Source organism: Vulpes lagopus, chromosome X, assembly GCF_018345385.1.
Source record: "Vulpes lagopus strain Blue_001 chromosome X, ASM1834538v1, whole genome shotgun sequence".
NCBI classification, from domain to species: domain Eukaryota; kingdom Metazoa; phylum Chordata; class Mammalia; order Carnivora; family Canidae; genus Vulpes; species Vulpes lagopus.
In genome coordinates, this window is record NC_054848.1 from 61,267,682 (window position 1) to 61,285,359 (window position 17,678).

Below are 17,678 nucleotides of genomic sequence, written 5' to 3' on the forward strand. Positions count from 1 at the left end.
GTCTCAGAAAGCTGATGTATCCAAGTTAATCACCTCTGAAGAACTGCGGACTCACTGAGTACTAAACAAAACCTTCCTTCTATGTGAGCCAAAAATCAGAAAAAACAAAAACAACTGCTGTCAAACACCTGTAAAGAGATGCCTATCATCATATGGAAATTCGAAGAGCTGCTGTGTGGCACATTCATAATCCAAATGGGAGAGAATCAACTGTCATGATGTCCCAGAAGGCCTTATAACAGTAAACAAGAGGGAAAAGTTATAATAGCTTGTTAATCGGTGCTTGCACATTAGACTTGAGTGTGATTACTATAAAAAAATCCAAGGCAAATATGCAAATACTTCTTTGAAAGTCTTCCAAATTATGTAGAGGCTCAGACCAATGAAATAAGAAAGAGGTTATTTTATTCTCACTCTCTACAATCCTTTGATAAAAAGTCTTTAGAAAGAGGAGCAGTTGATCGTGAATTTCTGTTTTGATCCACCATTTAGCAAAGATAGTTGTTCTGGAAAGAAACATGCCTATTAATGTCACGTGTACTGGGCCAGATGGAGACAAGACAGATTTTCGATATTTTATCTATGCAGTGACATATACTGTAATTCTTGTGCCAGGTCTCATAGGGAATATATTAGCCTTATGGGTATTTTATGGCTATATGAAAGAAACCAAACGGGCTGTGATATTCATGATAAACTTAGCCATTGCTGACTTACTACAAGTTCTCTCCCTGCCACTGAGGATCTTTTACTACTTAAATTATGACTGGCCATTTGGGCCTGGCCTCTGCATGTTCTGTTTCTACCTGAAGTATGTCAACATGTATGCAAGCATCTACTTCTTGGTCTGCATAAGCGTGAGACGGCTTTTGTTTCTTATATACCCCTTTCGCTTCCATGATTGCAAACAGAAATATGACCTATATATCAGCATTGCTGGCTGGTTGATCATCTGCCTTGCCTGTCTTCTCTTTCCTCTCCTCAGAACCAGTGATGACACCGCAGGTAACAGAACCAAATGTTTTGTGGATCTTCCTACCAGGAACGTCAATTTGGCCCAGTATATTGCCATGATGACCATTGGCGAGTTGATTGGGTTTGTCACTCCTCTTCTGATTGTCCTATATTGCACCTGGAAGACAGTTTTATCACTGCATGATAAATATCCTGTGGCCCAAGACCTTGGGGAGAAAAAGAGAGCCTTGAAGATGATTCTAACCTGTGCAGGAGTATTCCTAATTTGCTTTGCACCTTATCACTTCAGTTTTCCTTTGGATTTCCTGGTCAAGTCCAACAAAATTCAAAGCTGCCTAGCCAGAAGGGTGATTCTAATATTTCATTCAGTTGCTCTCTGTCTTGCTAGCATGAATTCCTGTCTTGACCCAGTCATATACTACTTCACCACTAATGAGTTCAGAAGACGACTTTCAAGACAAGATAGCATCCAACTCCATGCAAAATCCTTTTTAAGCAACCATACCACTGAATTATGATACATTAAAAACAAAACCTGAATGTTATCTGAAATGCAAGTATATCAGAAGGTATTTGTAATATCACAAGCCACTGGAAAGTAATCACAGGGAGCACTGACGACTTTTCAGTTATGCTCTATTTCACCTATATGAGGAAACTGTTTAAAGCACTGTATTCCACCATCACATGTTGACATGTCCATGTAATAATTTGTTATCACATCAGGAATTAAACTGTAAAACTTCAGTGGCATTCTATATATATGTACTCAGAGTCATCAGTTTTATGTGAACCTAAGACACAGGAGACTATCAGCTTGGGCTCATCATAAGCACTTAGTTTTGCTGCAATGGACACTGAGTCTCTGTATTTAGAGGCAATGTAGTTTGTCTTTTTATACTAGTAGCCACAGTTTATATTCAAACATCATATTTTGATTGTATTTTAAGTAGGATGGACAATATGTTATTCTGTGAAAAGAAAGTGATATAAACATGGGACCATTTTTATCTCCCATGTGTGATTATAATCCAGGATTTGAAGACTCAAATAACTATTTCCTTCATTTAATTGTCAATATGAAACATCTATCACACCTGTTCATAAAATGAAAATCTGAACTCAGGCCTCTGTTATATTTAAAGTAATAACAAGAAATAAATTCACATACAGTAACCTCTATGGACTGTATAAGATGTCATACTGAATCCACCCAAGCCAAATAGTTCACCAAAGAACATACAATGTGACCCAAATTGTCTCTATAGGTCCAGGAGACAGCAGATAAGTGATAATCACAGTTCCAGTACTCTTAAACTATTTCCAAAGAATATGTCTTGAAATATATGGACCTGAATAATACAAAAAGTTTTTACCATGCTCCTAGAGTAACATTGACTATCTCTGACAGGTTACTGCACTTTTTGAGCCTATGAAAGAAGCAGTGCACTAATTACTAAGCTTAGGCCAGAGAAAAAAGATGAAGAGATGGGTACACCTTTTAAAAACCTCACCATTTTGTATTTATTTCTTTAATTTAAGTGGCAACTGTCAAGTCACCTTCATGGACTGAAGGCAGCTAGGCATGTGGACCATTGAAATTTGTGGACCTTCAGAAATTTTTCTGGTCCAGCTTTACCCGAGTCATACCCTTGTGAGTCATGCACAGCCTACCTCCTAGAAGCTATGGAAGGAGATTCACATTTTGGGAGAAAAAAACTGCAAAAGATTAATTTTGGCAGCATTGGACTCCCCTTACAGTTATTTATCTGCTACCTGTAGCATTATACTAGTACTAGTTTGGTACTAGTATGCAAGTAGCAGACCCAAGATATGGTTCATAATTAAATCTGAGGTCTAAAATATTACAGTACTTTGAAACATAGAGCATTGCAAAATGCTCTAATTTAAAACAATGATCTACATAAAATCTGTGTGCTATATGATAAAGATACATGCTACTTCTCATCTGGAGGAATGTGGAAATCAACAAAGGTTCCAACATATTTTTATAGACAAGGAGTTGTTTTAGCCACACAGTTATGATACTAATATGAATGGGGGGAATGATAAAACCAAAATCAATTCTAATATCTTAGAGAAATGGAAATTTTTCTAATGTTTTCTCTAGAAAAGTATTAATTTTGCTTGTACTTTGTTATTAAAATAATATCTTATTAGAAAACAGACTTTGTGCTGCTAACAAGTGTATTTATCTCCTTATAATTCATTGTAAGATACATATTTTGATGTGTTATATTAATTCTAAATGAGTGTTATATTGTGTTTTAAAAAGAGTAACTGTAACCATGTCTGGTCTGTTTGATTTAATAGTGCTTTGTGTTTGAATATAATTTAGCATTGTAATGGGATAACAAGTAATAATTTTGTGGGTTCTTATAATGGAAGAGTCTTGTCCATATTATATTTGTTTACTATTTTTTCAGATTAGCATGGATTATACTTTTTAGGATCATTTTGGGATACCAGAGATTTAATTTTATTAATGTATTAACATTATTTTAAGAATGTCTATTTTCATTTTTAAAAGGGAGAGGAAATATTTCTAGGACATTAATGAATTTCTTAGAGGAATGGTTAAAGGAGTTAGTGGTCACTTATTAGGTGGCCCAGAAGCCCTTGCAGATCACTTACAACATTAGAGGAGATGACAAGTGTCCTATATTCTTATGCTGCTTAGCTAGGACCACCACTTCTCCCCAGGTCTACCCATCTAGGTTTGTATTGTGTTGTAACTTATTTACCCCTCTTCCCCATCAATATGTTTTTCCTTTTGTCCTGTTTCTTCATTCTTCTAGGGAGTAATCTGATCAATCTATTCATACTAAGGTGCTATGACTAATGTTAGCTTAATATTAACTTGCCCAGGGCTATCTGAATTCAAGTTTTAGGGATAAACGAAAAATCAAAGTGTTAATCCCTTACTTTTACTTTATTTTTAAAAGTATTTAATTTATTTATTCATGAGAGACACACAGAGAAAGGTAGAGAGAGAGTCAGAGGGTGAAGCAGGCTCCTGCCAGGGAGCCTAACACAGGGCTTGATCCCAGGACCCCAGGGTCATGACCTGAGCCAAAAGCAGACACTCAACCACTGAGCCAACCAGGTGCCCCTTCCTTACTTTTAATGGAAGGGAGAAAGACACTGAAGAAAACTGGAAGGGAAGATTTTTTTAAGAAAGTGTATTTTACAGTAGTGTCTTTTTTTTATCAATTTCCTCCCTGATTATTGGCCTGTTCAGGTTTTCTATTTCTTCCTGTTCCAGTTTTGGTAGTTTGTGGCTTTCCAGGAATGTGTCCATTTCTTCTAGATTGCCTAATTTATTGGCGTATAGCTGTCCATAATATGTTTTTAAAATCGTTTGTATTTCCTTGGTGTTGGTAGTGATCTCTCCTTTCTTATTCATGGTTTTATTAATTTGAGTCTTCTCTCTCTTGTTTTTAATAAGGCTGGCTAATGGTTTATCTATTTTATTAATTCTTTTGAAGAACCAACTCCTGGTTTTGTTGATCTGTTCCAAAGATCTTCTGGTCTCGATTGAATTGTAATCCAGATTTTGTAACTCTGTGGGAGAGAGGACTGTTTCTGATTCTTTCTTTTGAGGTGAGGTTTTCCTTCTAGTCATTTTGCTCAGTGCAGAATGGCCAAAAACAAGTTGTATTGGGAAAAGGAGAAAAAGAGAGGAGAGAAAGAAGGAAAGAAAACAGAAAAAGTAAAAGAAAAAGAAAGAAAAGATGAAAAAGAGAAAGTAAAAGAAGGAAAGGGAAAAAAAGGGTGGGGGAAGCAAACCGAAACCAGAAAGCAAAAGCAAAAAAAAAAAAAAAAAAAAACACGGGGGAGTATCTTCTGATTCTGTATACTATAAGTCCCTTGACTTCCCCTGAAACTTGTCAGTCTTGCTGGTCTTCTGGGGGAGGGGCCTGTTGTGCTGATTTTCAGGTGTTAGCACTTGGGGGAGCTGCTCTGCCCCCTGCCTGGTGCAGGGCTCAGTCGGGGTTGTTTACCCTGTGAGACCCCAGGAGGAACAACCACAGTGGCAGCGGCCAGCTCTGGAGCCCTGGATTCAGCTCCCGCAGTAACTACTGAGCTCTCAGTGTGCAGGGGCCTGGATGTTCCGAGGGCGAGGCCGCTTATCTGCCCTGCTCCGGGCAGGAGCGTTCTTGCTGTCCTGGGCCCTCCTGGCCTCTGCCTGTCCCGGGGGGAGGTTGGATCCTGGGCTGTGTCCCCAGCGCCCTGTGCTCCCGGGCCTGTGCTGTTGGATTCACGCTCCGGGCCGCGCAGCCCTCTCCGTGGAGCCTCAGCCCAAGCCCCTCTGAGCTGCTCCCAGGTCCAGCGGTGTGCGCTGCAGCCCTTTAGGGAGCTCGGTGCACTCTCCCCGGAGCGCAGGTGTCGTTTATTGTCCCAGGGAGCCTGAGGGCATCCCTGCTCCTGGGTTTCTGCTCTAACTCCCTGCGAGCGCCTTTCCGCTGGGGAAGATTGGTGCAGCTCCTGCTTCTCTGGGACTGAGCTTTCCTGTCCTGGGGGCAATCGTCCCGGCCTTAGCCCAGCTCCTCGTGGGACCCCTCCCCCTTGAATGCCTTTTGTTTCTTTAATTCTCCCCCCCCCCCCGCCCCCGTCTTCCTACCTTGATAGAAGCATGAACTCTTATCACTGTAGCATTCCAGTTGTTCTCTCTTTAAATCTCAGGCCGAATTCATAGATTTTCAGGATGATTTGAAGGTTATCTAGGTAATTTGGTGCGGACAGTTGCCTTGGGGACCCTACTCTTTCGCCATCTTGCCTTTCTCCTCCTGCATTGGTCTTTTTATCATTATATGATGATCTTCCTTATCTGTTGCTACTTTTTTTGGCTTAACGTCTATTTTGTCTGATATTGCTACCTCTACTTTCTTTTGGTTTCCTCTTTTATGGCATGTCTATCTCCATCCCTTCACTCTGAGTTTATATGTGCCCTTAAATCTGAAATTAGCTCTCTTTAGGCAGCATATAGTTGGGTTGTTTTAAAAATCTTCCCAGCCAGGGACGCCTGGGTGGCTCTGTGGTTGAACATCTATCTTTGGCTCAGGGCGGAACCCTGGGATCAAGTCCAGCATCTGGCTCCCTATAAGGAGCCTGCTTCTCCCTTTGTCTATGTCTCTGCCCCTCTCTCTGTGTATCCCATGAATGAATAAATAAAATCTTCAAAAAATTAAATAAAATCTACCAAGCCATTGTGTACCTTTTAATTGGTAAATTCAGTCTCTTTATATTTAGAATAATTATTGAGGGCAGCCCCTGCAGCTCAGCGGTTTAGTGCCGCCCTCAGCCTAGGGTGTGATCCTGGAGTCCCAAGTCAGGCTCCCTGCATGGAGCCTGCTTCTCCCTCAGCCTGTGTCTCTGCCTCTCTCTCTCTCTCTTTCTCTCTCTCTCTCTCTCTCTCTTTGTGTGTGTGTGTCTCTCATGAATAAATAAATAATTTAAAAATAGAATAATTATTGATATATAAGGACTTACTAATGCCATCTCACTGACTTTTGGTTGTTTTGTATTTTCATTGTTTATTTTTCCTTCTGCTTCTGTTTATTTTTGTAAATTGGCTAATTTCCATAGTGATAATTTGTTTCCTCTTTCTCTTTGTGGATCTACTCTAGGTTTCTGGTTTGTGGTTACCTTTTACATTATTCATAATATCTACTAGACAAATAGTCCATTTTAGGCTGATGGGAACTTATCTTTGAATGTCTATAAAGTATCTACTCTTTTATTCTCTTTTACATTATTGATGTTATAATTTACTTCTTTTATGTTATGTATTTAACAATTTATTGTAGTTATAGTTAATTTAATTATTTTTCCCTTTAACTTGTATAGTGTAGTTGAGGTGTTAACTCATCTTCCTAATATAGAGGTACAGTTTTCTAAGTCTGGTTGTCTATTCTTCACCTTTACCAGTGTGTCATCTACTTTCATATGTTTCCCTATCACCGATGAGCATTTTCATTTCAGCTTGAAGAACTTTTAACATTTCCTTCAAGGCAGGTCTAGTGGTGGTGGGTTCTCTTAACATTTGTTTGTCTGAGAAAACTTTTATTTCTCCTTCATATAAGAAGGCTACATTGCAGGATAAAATCTCCATCACACTTCTGCAGTCGAAGGCTTATTTAAGGAAAACAGAATCATGTTAATAGACATTTTTATTTTAGTTGGAACCTGTTCATATTGATCAAAAGGGAGTTCTTTTATTTCTTTCTTAGTATTTGATTAGCATTTTAAAATGTATGAATGAAACTTGTCTTTGTACAGATTGTAGATATCCAATATGGCTTAGAAAGGCTGAGAAAACTCTTTCCATTATGCCCAGAATCAAACTTTGAAGAGCAAAGAATCCTAAGTCTGCCTCAGAACCTTGCTTCTGAAGCTTTTGCAAAAAGATAACATTCGGGTCAGAGTGATAGTTGCTCTATTATTCTTTGAAGATATCCAAGTCATTCAATCGGAGGACAAACATTATATGGTCTCATTCATTTGGGGAAATTAAAAAATGGTGAAAGGGAACAAAGGGGAAAGGAGAGAAAATGAGTGGGAAATATCAGTGAGGGTGACAGAACATGAGAGACTCCTAACTCTGGGAAATGAACAAGGGGTAATGGAAGGGGAGGTGGGTGGGGGGATGGGGTGACTGTGTGATGGGCACTGAGGTGGGCACTTGACTGGATGAGCACTGGGTGTTATGCTATATGTTGGCGAATTGAACTCCAATAAAAAATATACAAAAAAAGATATCCAAGAAGGCAAAGGTAAGGTGTCAAATAAGAGCTATGCCTATAGAGGGATTAGCAGATGCAGAATAAGGAGTTAAACAAACAAAACTTAGTCAACAAACAATAGAAGAAAAAATGTGGTCTTGACGAAATCAAATAAGGGTTCAAGGCTGAAGAAGTTCTGCTGAGGAAGTAGTTGATGAAGTTCAAGAAAGATATAGTACATTGTCTTGTTTCCCAAACATACATCACATTCTCTGTAGCTGAGGAATAAGTAAAAGAGCCACATTTACTTGAAAGTTTTTCTCACTCCTTCTCCCCAAAGTTTAGTAGTGAAGGCAGTGAAATTACTTCTAGTCTGGCTTTAGGAAGATGCAGAAAATTTATATATGTGATTTGAGGGTATTGGTAGCATGGGCCAGATCTCATATTTATATCCCTTTGTTTTCTTCATGTCTATCAAAACATCAGAGATTTCTCTTTAGAAAATCCTTTACCCCTTCCTAGGAAATTATTTCTGCAATAACCAAAATGTTCAATTCTTTTTTTATTTTCTTTTATCCTTTATTTTTTAAAGTTTTTATTTAAATTCTAGTTAGTTTAATATTGATTTCAGGAGTGGAATTTAGTGATTCATCACTTAGCCATAACGCCCGGTGTCCATCACAAATTCTTTCCTTAATATTTATCACTCATTTAGGCCATTGATCTCCCACTCCCCTCCAGCAACCCTCAGTTTGTTCAAAATGTGTAATAACTAACAAGTTGCTTATTACAGAATATATCTGGGCCTAACCAAAGCACTAAGGATATAGGTACAATAAAGAGGAAGTTGCTAAAATGTAAGAAAGAGAAATAAGATGAGAAGGAGGCCAGAGACAATTGCACTGTCTTTGCATTTTTTGTTAATTTTTATTTTATTTATTTTTAAAAGATTTTATCTATCTACCTATTTACTTATTTATTTATTCATGAGAGACACACAGAGAGAGGCAGAGACATAGGCAGAGAGAGAAGCGGACTTTCCACAGGGAGCCTGAAGCGAGACTCTATCCCAGGACCCAGGATCATGACCTGAACCAAAAGCAGACACTCAACCACTGAACCACCCAGGCATCCCTTTTTTGTTTTCAGGTCTGTTTTTGGAAGAGTAGAGGGGGACAATGGAAACTTGTGGTTTGGTTTTGTTTTCTTTTGTTTTCCTGGCAAACCACAAAACAAATCAGATTATCAGGTATTCACATCCCTTAAGAATAAAGATAAAATATTCTTTCAACCACTTCATCTGCTTTTCTGCCTGTAAACTATATTCTAGAAAATACAGGGTGTTATGTCATTCAAATAAATTTGGTCCACTAGTGAGTGAGAGGAATAATCTTAGTAAGATGTGGATAGTAAATAGTCTATTTGTGGGAGAAGTTGATGGAAGGGTGGAGTGGGATGAAGGAATTTCCTCATCTTTCTATTTGAGAATAGAATTCACCTCCCAGGGAGAGAAAGTGAGATTTAAACCTCATAGGATTTATCTATATTTGTGAGGATACTGTAAAAAATCCTCAAATGTATCATGTTGTGAAAAAGTCATTGAATATACCTTGGCTTTGGGGGGGCAGAAAACGTAATTACAGAGACTATCTTTACTATTAAAATGTAAATTATAAGTTACAGATGTAAATAAATTCCAAATGCAATATGTTCGCAGTGTCTTGGAAGTAAAAATAGAAAAATGATATAAAAATGAAGTTGCACAAATGTTCCACTTATGTAGTCTTTCAGATCAAGGTAGGTTGATCTGTTGTTCCTAGGGCAGATGGTTCCTTTTTTTTTTTTTTAAGTTTTTTTATTTATTTACGATAGTCACAGAGAGAGAGAGAGAGAGAGAGAGAGAGAGGGAGGGAGAGAGAGGCAGAGACACAGGCAGAGGGAGAAACAGGCTCCATGCACCAGGAGCCCGACGTAGGATTTGATCCCGGGTCTCCAGGATCACGCCCTGAGCCAAAGGCAGGCGCTAAACCGCTGCGCCACCCAGAGATCCCAGATGGTTCCTTTTTTTATGGAATTACAGATTAATAGAATTAGCTGCTTACCTGAGTGACAATGAAAACATATAAAACATTTGAATATAATAATAACCATAACAATAATAAATAATAATAATTAATAATAATGAAAATAAAAACATGGAAATCACCCCATATTCAAAATCTTTTTTATATAAATTTATTTTGTATTAGTGTTTAATTTGCCAACATATAGAATGCTCATCCCATCAAGTGCCCCCCTCAGTGCCCGTCACCCAGTCACCCCCATCCCCCGCCCACCTCCTTTTCTACCACCCCGACTTCGTTTCCCAGTTAGGAGTCTCTCATGTTCTGTCTCCTTTTCTGATATTTCCCACTCATTTTTTCTCCTTTCTCCTTTACTCAAAATCTCTGTTTTTTGGAATAATTATGTGTATATTTTGGAATCAGAACTGAAAATAACTTTATATAGGAAATGTGAATTTATTTATCTTGAATTGTATATTACCATAGTTGATGATATTCACATTTTGCACCCTGATTTCATTGAACCCAGAGAGTGACAAATGGGAGATGCAAAAAGGAGATTTTCCAAGGAAAAGAGAAGCTCAGAGAGGAAACTGATGTCCAAATGGCAGCTGCAGTAGCACATCCCTCTTACTCCTAAAATTGATGCTTTTCTCCTGGGAATAAGGTACAGAGTTGGAAGGAGATGCTTTTCTCCCTGAAATAAGGTCCAGAGTTGGAAGGGGAAAAGTCAAAAAGAAACAAGCAGAGATCTGAGAAGCTGATATATTGTTAAATAGATAGATGATATATCTCCTAGAATTATGGTAAGCAAAGTAGGTGATCAATTGCTATATGCAATTTAAAAGACATATCAGAAAGGGAGTCAGAACATGGAAGACTCCTAACTCTGGGAAACAACTAGGGGTGGTGGAAGGGGAGGAGGGCAGGGGGTAGGGGTGACTGGGTTGCGGACACTGAGGTGGGAACTTGACGGGATGAGCACTGGATGTTGTTCTGTATGTTGGCAAATTGAACACCAATAAAAAATAAATATATTATTAAAAAAAAAGAGTCAGAGTCCAACCGACAGAGCCACTCAGGTGCCCACTTCCATAATCTTTCAATGTTCGATGGCATCACAGGTAAAATATCAGGGACTATGATATATTTCATATAAAGATTTTAAATTCCATATTTTTGATTATACAGGAATATTAAAATGTAACACTTTATTTTTTTCGACATCTTACAAACCATCTGTGAAAAGCCCACAGCAAATATCATTCTCAGTGGGGAAGCAATGGGAGCCTTTCCCCTAAGATCAGGATCAAGACAGGGATGTCCACTCCCACCACTGCTATTCAGCATTGTACTGGAAGTCCTAGCCTCAGTAATCAGACAACAAAAAGGCATTAAAGGCATTTGAATTGACAAAGAAGAAGTCAAACTCTCTCTCTTCGCCGATGACATGATACTCTACATAGAAAACCCAAAACACTCCACCCCAAGATTGCTAGAACTCATACAGCAATTTGGCAGTGTGGCAGGATACAAAATCAATGCCGAGAAATCAGTGACATTTCTATCCCCTAACAATGAGACTGAAGAAAGAGAAATTAAGGAGTCAATCCCATTGACAATTGCACCCAAAAGCATAACATACCTAGGAATAAACCTAACCAAAGAGGTAAAGGATCTATACCCTAAAAACTATAGAACACTTCTGAAAGAAATTGAGGAAGACACAAAGAGATGGAAAAATATTCCATGCTCATGGATTGGCAGAAGTAATATTGTGAAAATGTCAACGTTACCCAGGACAATTTACACGTTTAATGCAATCCCTATCAAAATACCATGGACTTTCTTCAGAGAGTTAGAACAAATTATTTTAAGATTTGTGTGGAATCAGAAAAGACCCCAAATAGCCAGGGGAATTTTAAAAAAGAAAACCATATCTGGGGGCATCACAATGCCAGCTTTTAGGTTGTACCACAAAGCAGTGTTCATCAAGACAGTGTGGTACTGGCAGAAAAACAGACACATAGATCAATGGAACAGAATAGAGAACCCAGAGTGGACCCTGAACTTTATGGTCAAGTAATATTCGATAAAGGAGGAAAGACTATCCACTGGACGAAAGACAGCCTCTTCAGTAAATGGTGTTGGGAGAATTGGACATCCACATGCAGAAGCATGAAACTAGACCACTCTCTTTCACCATACACAAAATGGATGAAAGATCTAAATGTGAGACAGGATTCTATCAAAATCCTAGAGAACACAGGCAACACCCTTTTCGAACTCAGCCACAGTAACTTCTTGCAAGATACATCCACAAAGGCAAAAGAAACAAAAGCAAAAATGAACTATTGCGACTTCATCAAGATAAGAAGCTTTTGCTCAGCAAAGGATACAGTCAACAAAACTAAAAGACAACCTACAGAATGGGAGAAGATATTTGCAAATGACGTATCAGATAAAGGGCTAGTTTCCAAGATCTATAAAGAACTTATTAAACTCAACACCAAAGAAACAAACAATCCAATCATGAAATGGGCAAAAGATATGAGGAGCAATCTCACAGAGGAAGATATAGACATGGCCAACATGCACATGAGAAAATGTTCTGCATCACTTGCCATCAGGGAAATACAAATCAAAACCACAATGAGATACCACCTCACACCAGTGAGAATGGGGAAAATTAACAAGGCAGGAAACAACAAATGTTGGAGAGGATGCGGAGAAAAGGGAATCCTCTTGCACTGTTGGTGGGAATGTGAACTGGTGCAGCCACTCTAGAAAACTGTGTGGAGGTTCCTCAAAGTGTTAAAAATAGATCTGCCATATGACCCAGCAATTGCACTGTTAGGGATTTACCCCAAAGATACAGATGCAATGAAACGCCGGGACACCTGCACCTCGATGTTTCTAGCAGCAATGTCCACAATAGCCAAACTATGGAAGGAGCCTCGGTGCCCATCAACAGATGAATGGATAAGGAAGATGTGGTATATGTATACAATGGAATATTACTCAGCCTTTAGAAGTGACAAATACCCACCATTTGCTTCAACGTGGATGGAACTGGAGGGTATTAAGCTGAGTGAAATGAGTCAATCGGAGAAGGCCAAATATTATATGGCCTCATTGATTTGGGGAATATAAATAATAGTGAAAGGGAATATAAGGGAAGGGAGAAGAAATGTGTGGGAAATATCAGGAAGGGAGACAGAACATAAAGACTCCTAACTCTGGGAAATGAACCAGTGGTGGTGGAAGGGGAGGAGCGCAGGCGTTGGGGGTGAATGTGTTACGGGCACCGAGGGGGGACACTTGACGGGATGAGCACTGGGTGTTATTTTGTATGTTGGCAAATTGAACATCAATAAAAAATAAATTTATTATTAAAAAATAATATAAAATAAAATAAATTGTGTTGGAAAAACGAGATGACCACATGCAGAAAAATGGGTGTGTATCTTATATCACTCACAAAAATAAACTCTAAACGGATCAAAATTGTAAACATAAGGCCTTAAACTGTAAAACACCTAAATGAAAACATAGGGGGAAGTCCTTGACATTGGTCTTAACGGTGCTTTCTTAACACCGAAAAAACACAAACAAGAAAAGAAAATATCAACAAGTAGGACTAAATTAAAGGTAAAATGGCTGCAAGGCAAAACAATAAACAAAAGGAAAAAAAAAAAAAAGCAACCCAGAGAGAATCGGATAAAATTTTGGCAAACTATGATATATATCAGAAAGGGGCTACTATTCAAAATTTATGAAGAGCTGATAAAATTCAATAACAACAACAAAACCAAAAAAAAACAACAACAACAACAACAACAAAACCCCCCAAAAATTAAAAACTGGGCAGAGGAACTAAATAGACATTCTTCAAAAGAAGACATCCAAATAGCTAACAGGTACATGAAACGGTGCTCAACACTGCTATTCATCAAAGAAATGAAAATTATAATCAAGATGAGATAATAACCTCATACCTGTAAATGACAATCATCAAGAAGAAAAGTAATGTTCGTGAGGAAATAGTGAAAAGAGAACATTTGGGCAGCCTGGGTGGCTCAGCGGTTTAGCGCCGCCTTCAGCTCAGGGCCTGATCCTGGAGACCCGGAATCAAGTCCCCTGTCAGGCTCCCTGCATGGAGCCTGTTTCTCCCTTTGCCTGTGTCTCTGCCTCTCTCTGTCTCTGTCTCTCTCTCTTTCTGTCTCTCATGAATAAATAAATAAAATCTTTTTTTTAAAAAAGGGAACATTTGTGCAAAGTTGGTGGGATTGTTAACTGGTTCAGCCACTCTAGAGAACAGTATGGATCTTCCTCAAAAAATTAGATACAGAACTATCATGTGACCCAGCAATTACACTACCAGATTTATTCCCAAAGAAAATAAAAACAGATTATTGAAGAGACATATGCACTCTCATGTTTATTGCACCATTATTTACAATAGCTGAGATCTGGAAATCTGGAAATAGCCTGTCTTCTCAATGGTTGAATGGATAAAGAAGCGGTGAGATATAGATACAGATATAGATTTAGATGATGTAGATATAGATATTAGTATATTTTATATATGTTATTTTATATTTTATTTACATCATATATTCCATTTATATTATAATATATAAAAGTATCTAAGTTATATATTTTTATTATTTATTATATATTATATATCATATAATATATAATATGTGTTATATATTATATATTATATGTGTTATTATATATTGTATATAGCACACAATAGCATATGTATATATATGTATGTAATATAATAATATATATTATACATGTTATATGTGTTATAATATATATTACATATAGCATCCAATATAGTATTATATATATATATATATATATATATATATATCTCCAATATAATACTATTCAGCTGTGAAAAATAGAAATTCTGCCATTTGCAACAACATGGATGGACATTGAGGATATAATACTAAGTGTGATAAGACAGAGAAATACAAATACTGTATAGAATCTATTATACGTAGAATCTAAAAAAGACAAGAACTGAATGCAGAAAGTCAGATAGTAAAATGGTAGAATCAGAGAAATTTGGGGTTAGGGAATGGGAAAGATGATGTTTAAGGATACATACTTGCAACTAGTAGATAAATTAGTCCTGGAGACCTAATACACAACAAAAATATATTATAGACATTAAACTTGCTAAGAGTTTAATAGACAACAAAAATATATTATAAACATTAAACTTGCTAAGAGACTAGGTCTTAATTTTTCTTAACCACAAGAAGAAAAGATAATTGCATGATGCATCAAAAGTATTATCTAATGCTATAATGGTGATCATTTTACAAAATAAATGTATCAAATCAATACGTTGTATACCTTAAATTTACATTTTGTATGCCAAATATATCTCAGTTATATATTTTGAATGGATAAATAGAAAATGAAGATAAATAATCTGAACTCAGTTACACAGCATTCTAGTATTCTATAACAACTGACAACTTTGGTTGTATGCAATAAAGAGGTAAGGGAAGAAAAGTGGTTTGGGAAACTAGAGGAAAAGTAAGGATTATTAGAAGCACTAGAGAAGCTTAAATATTGAGAAAAGGCATTTCTTTTTTTAATATTTTATTTATTTATTCATTCATGAGAGAGAGAGAGAAAGAGAGAGAGAGAGAGAGGCAGAGACACGCAGAGGGAGAAGCTGGCTCCATGCAGGGAGCCTGATGCCGGAGTTGATCCCGGGACTCCAGGATCATGCCCTGGGCTGAAGGCAGGCGCTAAACCACTGAACCACCCAGGGATCCCTGAGAAAAGGCATTTCTAATAATAAAATATACTTAATATAAATAATTTGTAAAGTTGTTTTTGTCTTCTTTCCCTACATATGAAAGGCCAGCATTACCCTGATACCAAAAGCAGATAAAGAGTCCACTAAAAAATGGAACTGCAGGCCAATATACCTGATGAACATAGATGCAAAAATTCGCAACAAAATACTAGCTTACTGAATCCAACAATACGTTAAAAAGTCATTCACCACAATCAAGTGGGATTTATTCCTAGGTTGCACGAGTGATTCAATATTCACAAATAAATCAACATACCTCACATCAATGACAGGAAGAACAAGAACATATGATCATTTGAATAGATGCAGAAGAATCATTTGATAAAGTCAAAAATCCAATCATGATAGAAGCCTTAAAAATGTGGGTTTATTTTTCATATTTCTTATTTGTTTATTTGAGAGAGAGTGAGAGCATGAGTACGGTAAGCAGAAGAGGGAAAAGTAGACTCCTAACTAAGCAGGAAGCCAGGGTGCCAATCCTAGCACCCTGAGATCATGACAAGATGAAGGTAGACACCCAATGACTGAGTCACCCAAGCACCCAACAAAGTAGGTTTAGAGGGAACATATCTCAACATAATAAAGGACATTTATGAATAATCCACACTTAACATCATCCTTAATCTGGAAAAGCTCTGTTTTTCCCCTAGAGTCAGGAACAAGACAAGGCAGTCCACTCATACCTCTTTTATTCAACAAAGTACTGGAAGTCCTAACCACAGCAATCAGAAAAGAAAAAGAAATAAAAAGACATCCAAATTGGTAAGGACATAGTAAAACATTCACTACTTTCAAATGACATTATACTATATACAGAAAACTTAAAAGACTCCACCAAGAAAAAAAATGAAACATACTAGAACTGATAAACGAATTCAGAAATATCACAGGATACAAAATCAACATACAGTAATGTATTGCATTTCTATATACCAATAATGAAGCAGAATAAGGAGAAATTAAGAAAAAAATCCCATTTACCATTACACAAAAGCAGTAAGATTCCCCTCAATAAACCTAACCAAGGAGATGAAATCCACGTACTCTGAAAACTAGAAAATGCTGATGAGGGAAATTGAAGATTTCATAAAGAAATGAAAAGATATTCCATGGTCACACGTTGGAAGACCAAATATTGGTAAAATGTCTATACTACTCAAATCCTTATCAAAATACCAACAGCAATGTTCACAGAGCTAGAACAATCTTAAAATTTGTATGGAACCACAAAAGACTCTGAATAGCCAGACCTCTTTTTAAAAAGAAAAGTAAGATTTCTCTTCATGTCTTTTGCCCATTTCATGATTGGATTGTTTGTTTCTTTGGTGTTGAGTTTAAGAAGTTCTTTATAGATCTTGGAAACTAGCCCTTTATCTGATACGCCATTTGCAAATATCTTCTCCCATTCTGTAGGCTGTCTTTCAGTTTTGTTGACTGTATCCTTTGCTGTGCAAAAGCTTCTTATCTTGATGAAGTCCCAATAGTTCATTTTTGCTTTTGTTTCTATTGCCTTCGTGGATGTATCTTGCAAGAAGTTACTGTGGCCGAGTTCAAAAAGGGTGTTGCCTGTGTTCTCCTCTAGGATTTTGATGGAATCCTGTCTCACATTTAGATCTTTCATGCATTTTGAGTTTCTCTTTGTGTATGGTGAAAGAGAGTGGTCTAGTTTCATGCTTCTGCATGTGGATGTCTAATTCTCCCAGCACCATTTATTGAAGAGACTGTCTTTCATCCCATGGATAGTCTTTCCTCCTTTATCGAATATTACTTGACCATAAAGTTCAGGGTCCACTTCTGGGGTCTCTATTCTGTTCCACTGATCCATGTGTCTGTTTTTGTGCCAGTACCACACTGTCTTGATGACCACAGCTTTGTAGTACACCCTGAAATCTGGCATTGTGATGCCCCCAGATATGGTTTTCTTTTTTAAAATTCCCCTGACTCTTTGGGGTCTTTTCTGATTCCACACAAATCTTAAAATAATTTGTTCTAACTCTCTGAAGAAAGTCCATGGTATTTTGATAGGGATTGCATTAAACA

General features: G+C 37.4%; 1 protein-coding gene across 1 annotated transcript; it reads left to right on the forward strand.

Annotated features, from left to right (window-relative positions):
- Window positions 1-363: 363 nt before the first annotated feature.
- On the forward strand, window positions 364-3,525 carry GPR174 (G protein-coupled receptor 174). Its single transcript, XM_041741635.1, has one exon. It carries the CDS (start codon window positions 519-521, stop codon window positions 1,491-1,493), a length of 975 nt encoding a protein of 324 aa, XP_041597569.1. The 5' UTR covers window positions 364-518; the 3' UTR covers window positions 1,494-3,525.
- The last annotated feature ends 14,153 nt before the right edge of the window (window positions 3,526-17,678 follow it).

Bases quoted from the DNA above. Each gene is read 5' to 3' on its own strand.
- GPR174 (XM_041741635.1), top strand. From the start codon at position 519: ATGCCTATTAATGTCACGTGTACTGGGCCAGATGGAGACAAGACAGAT.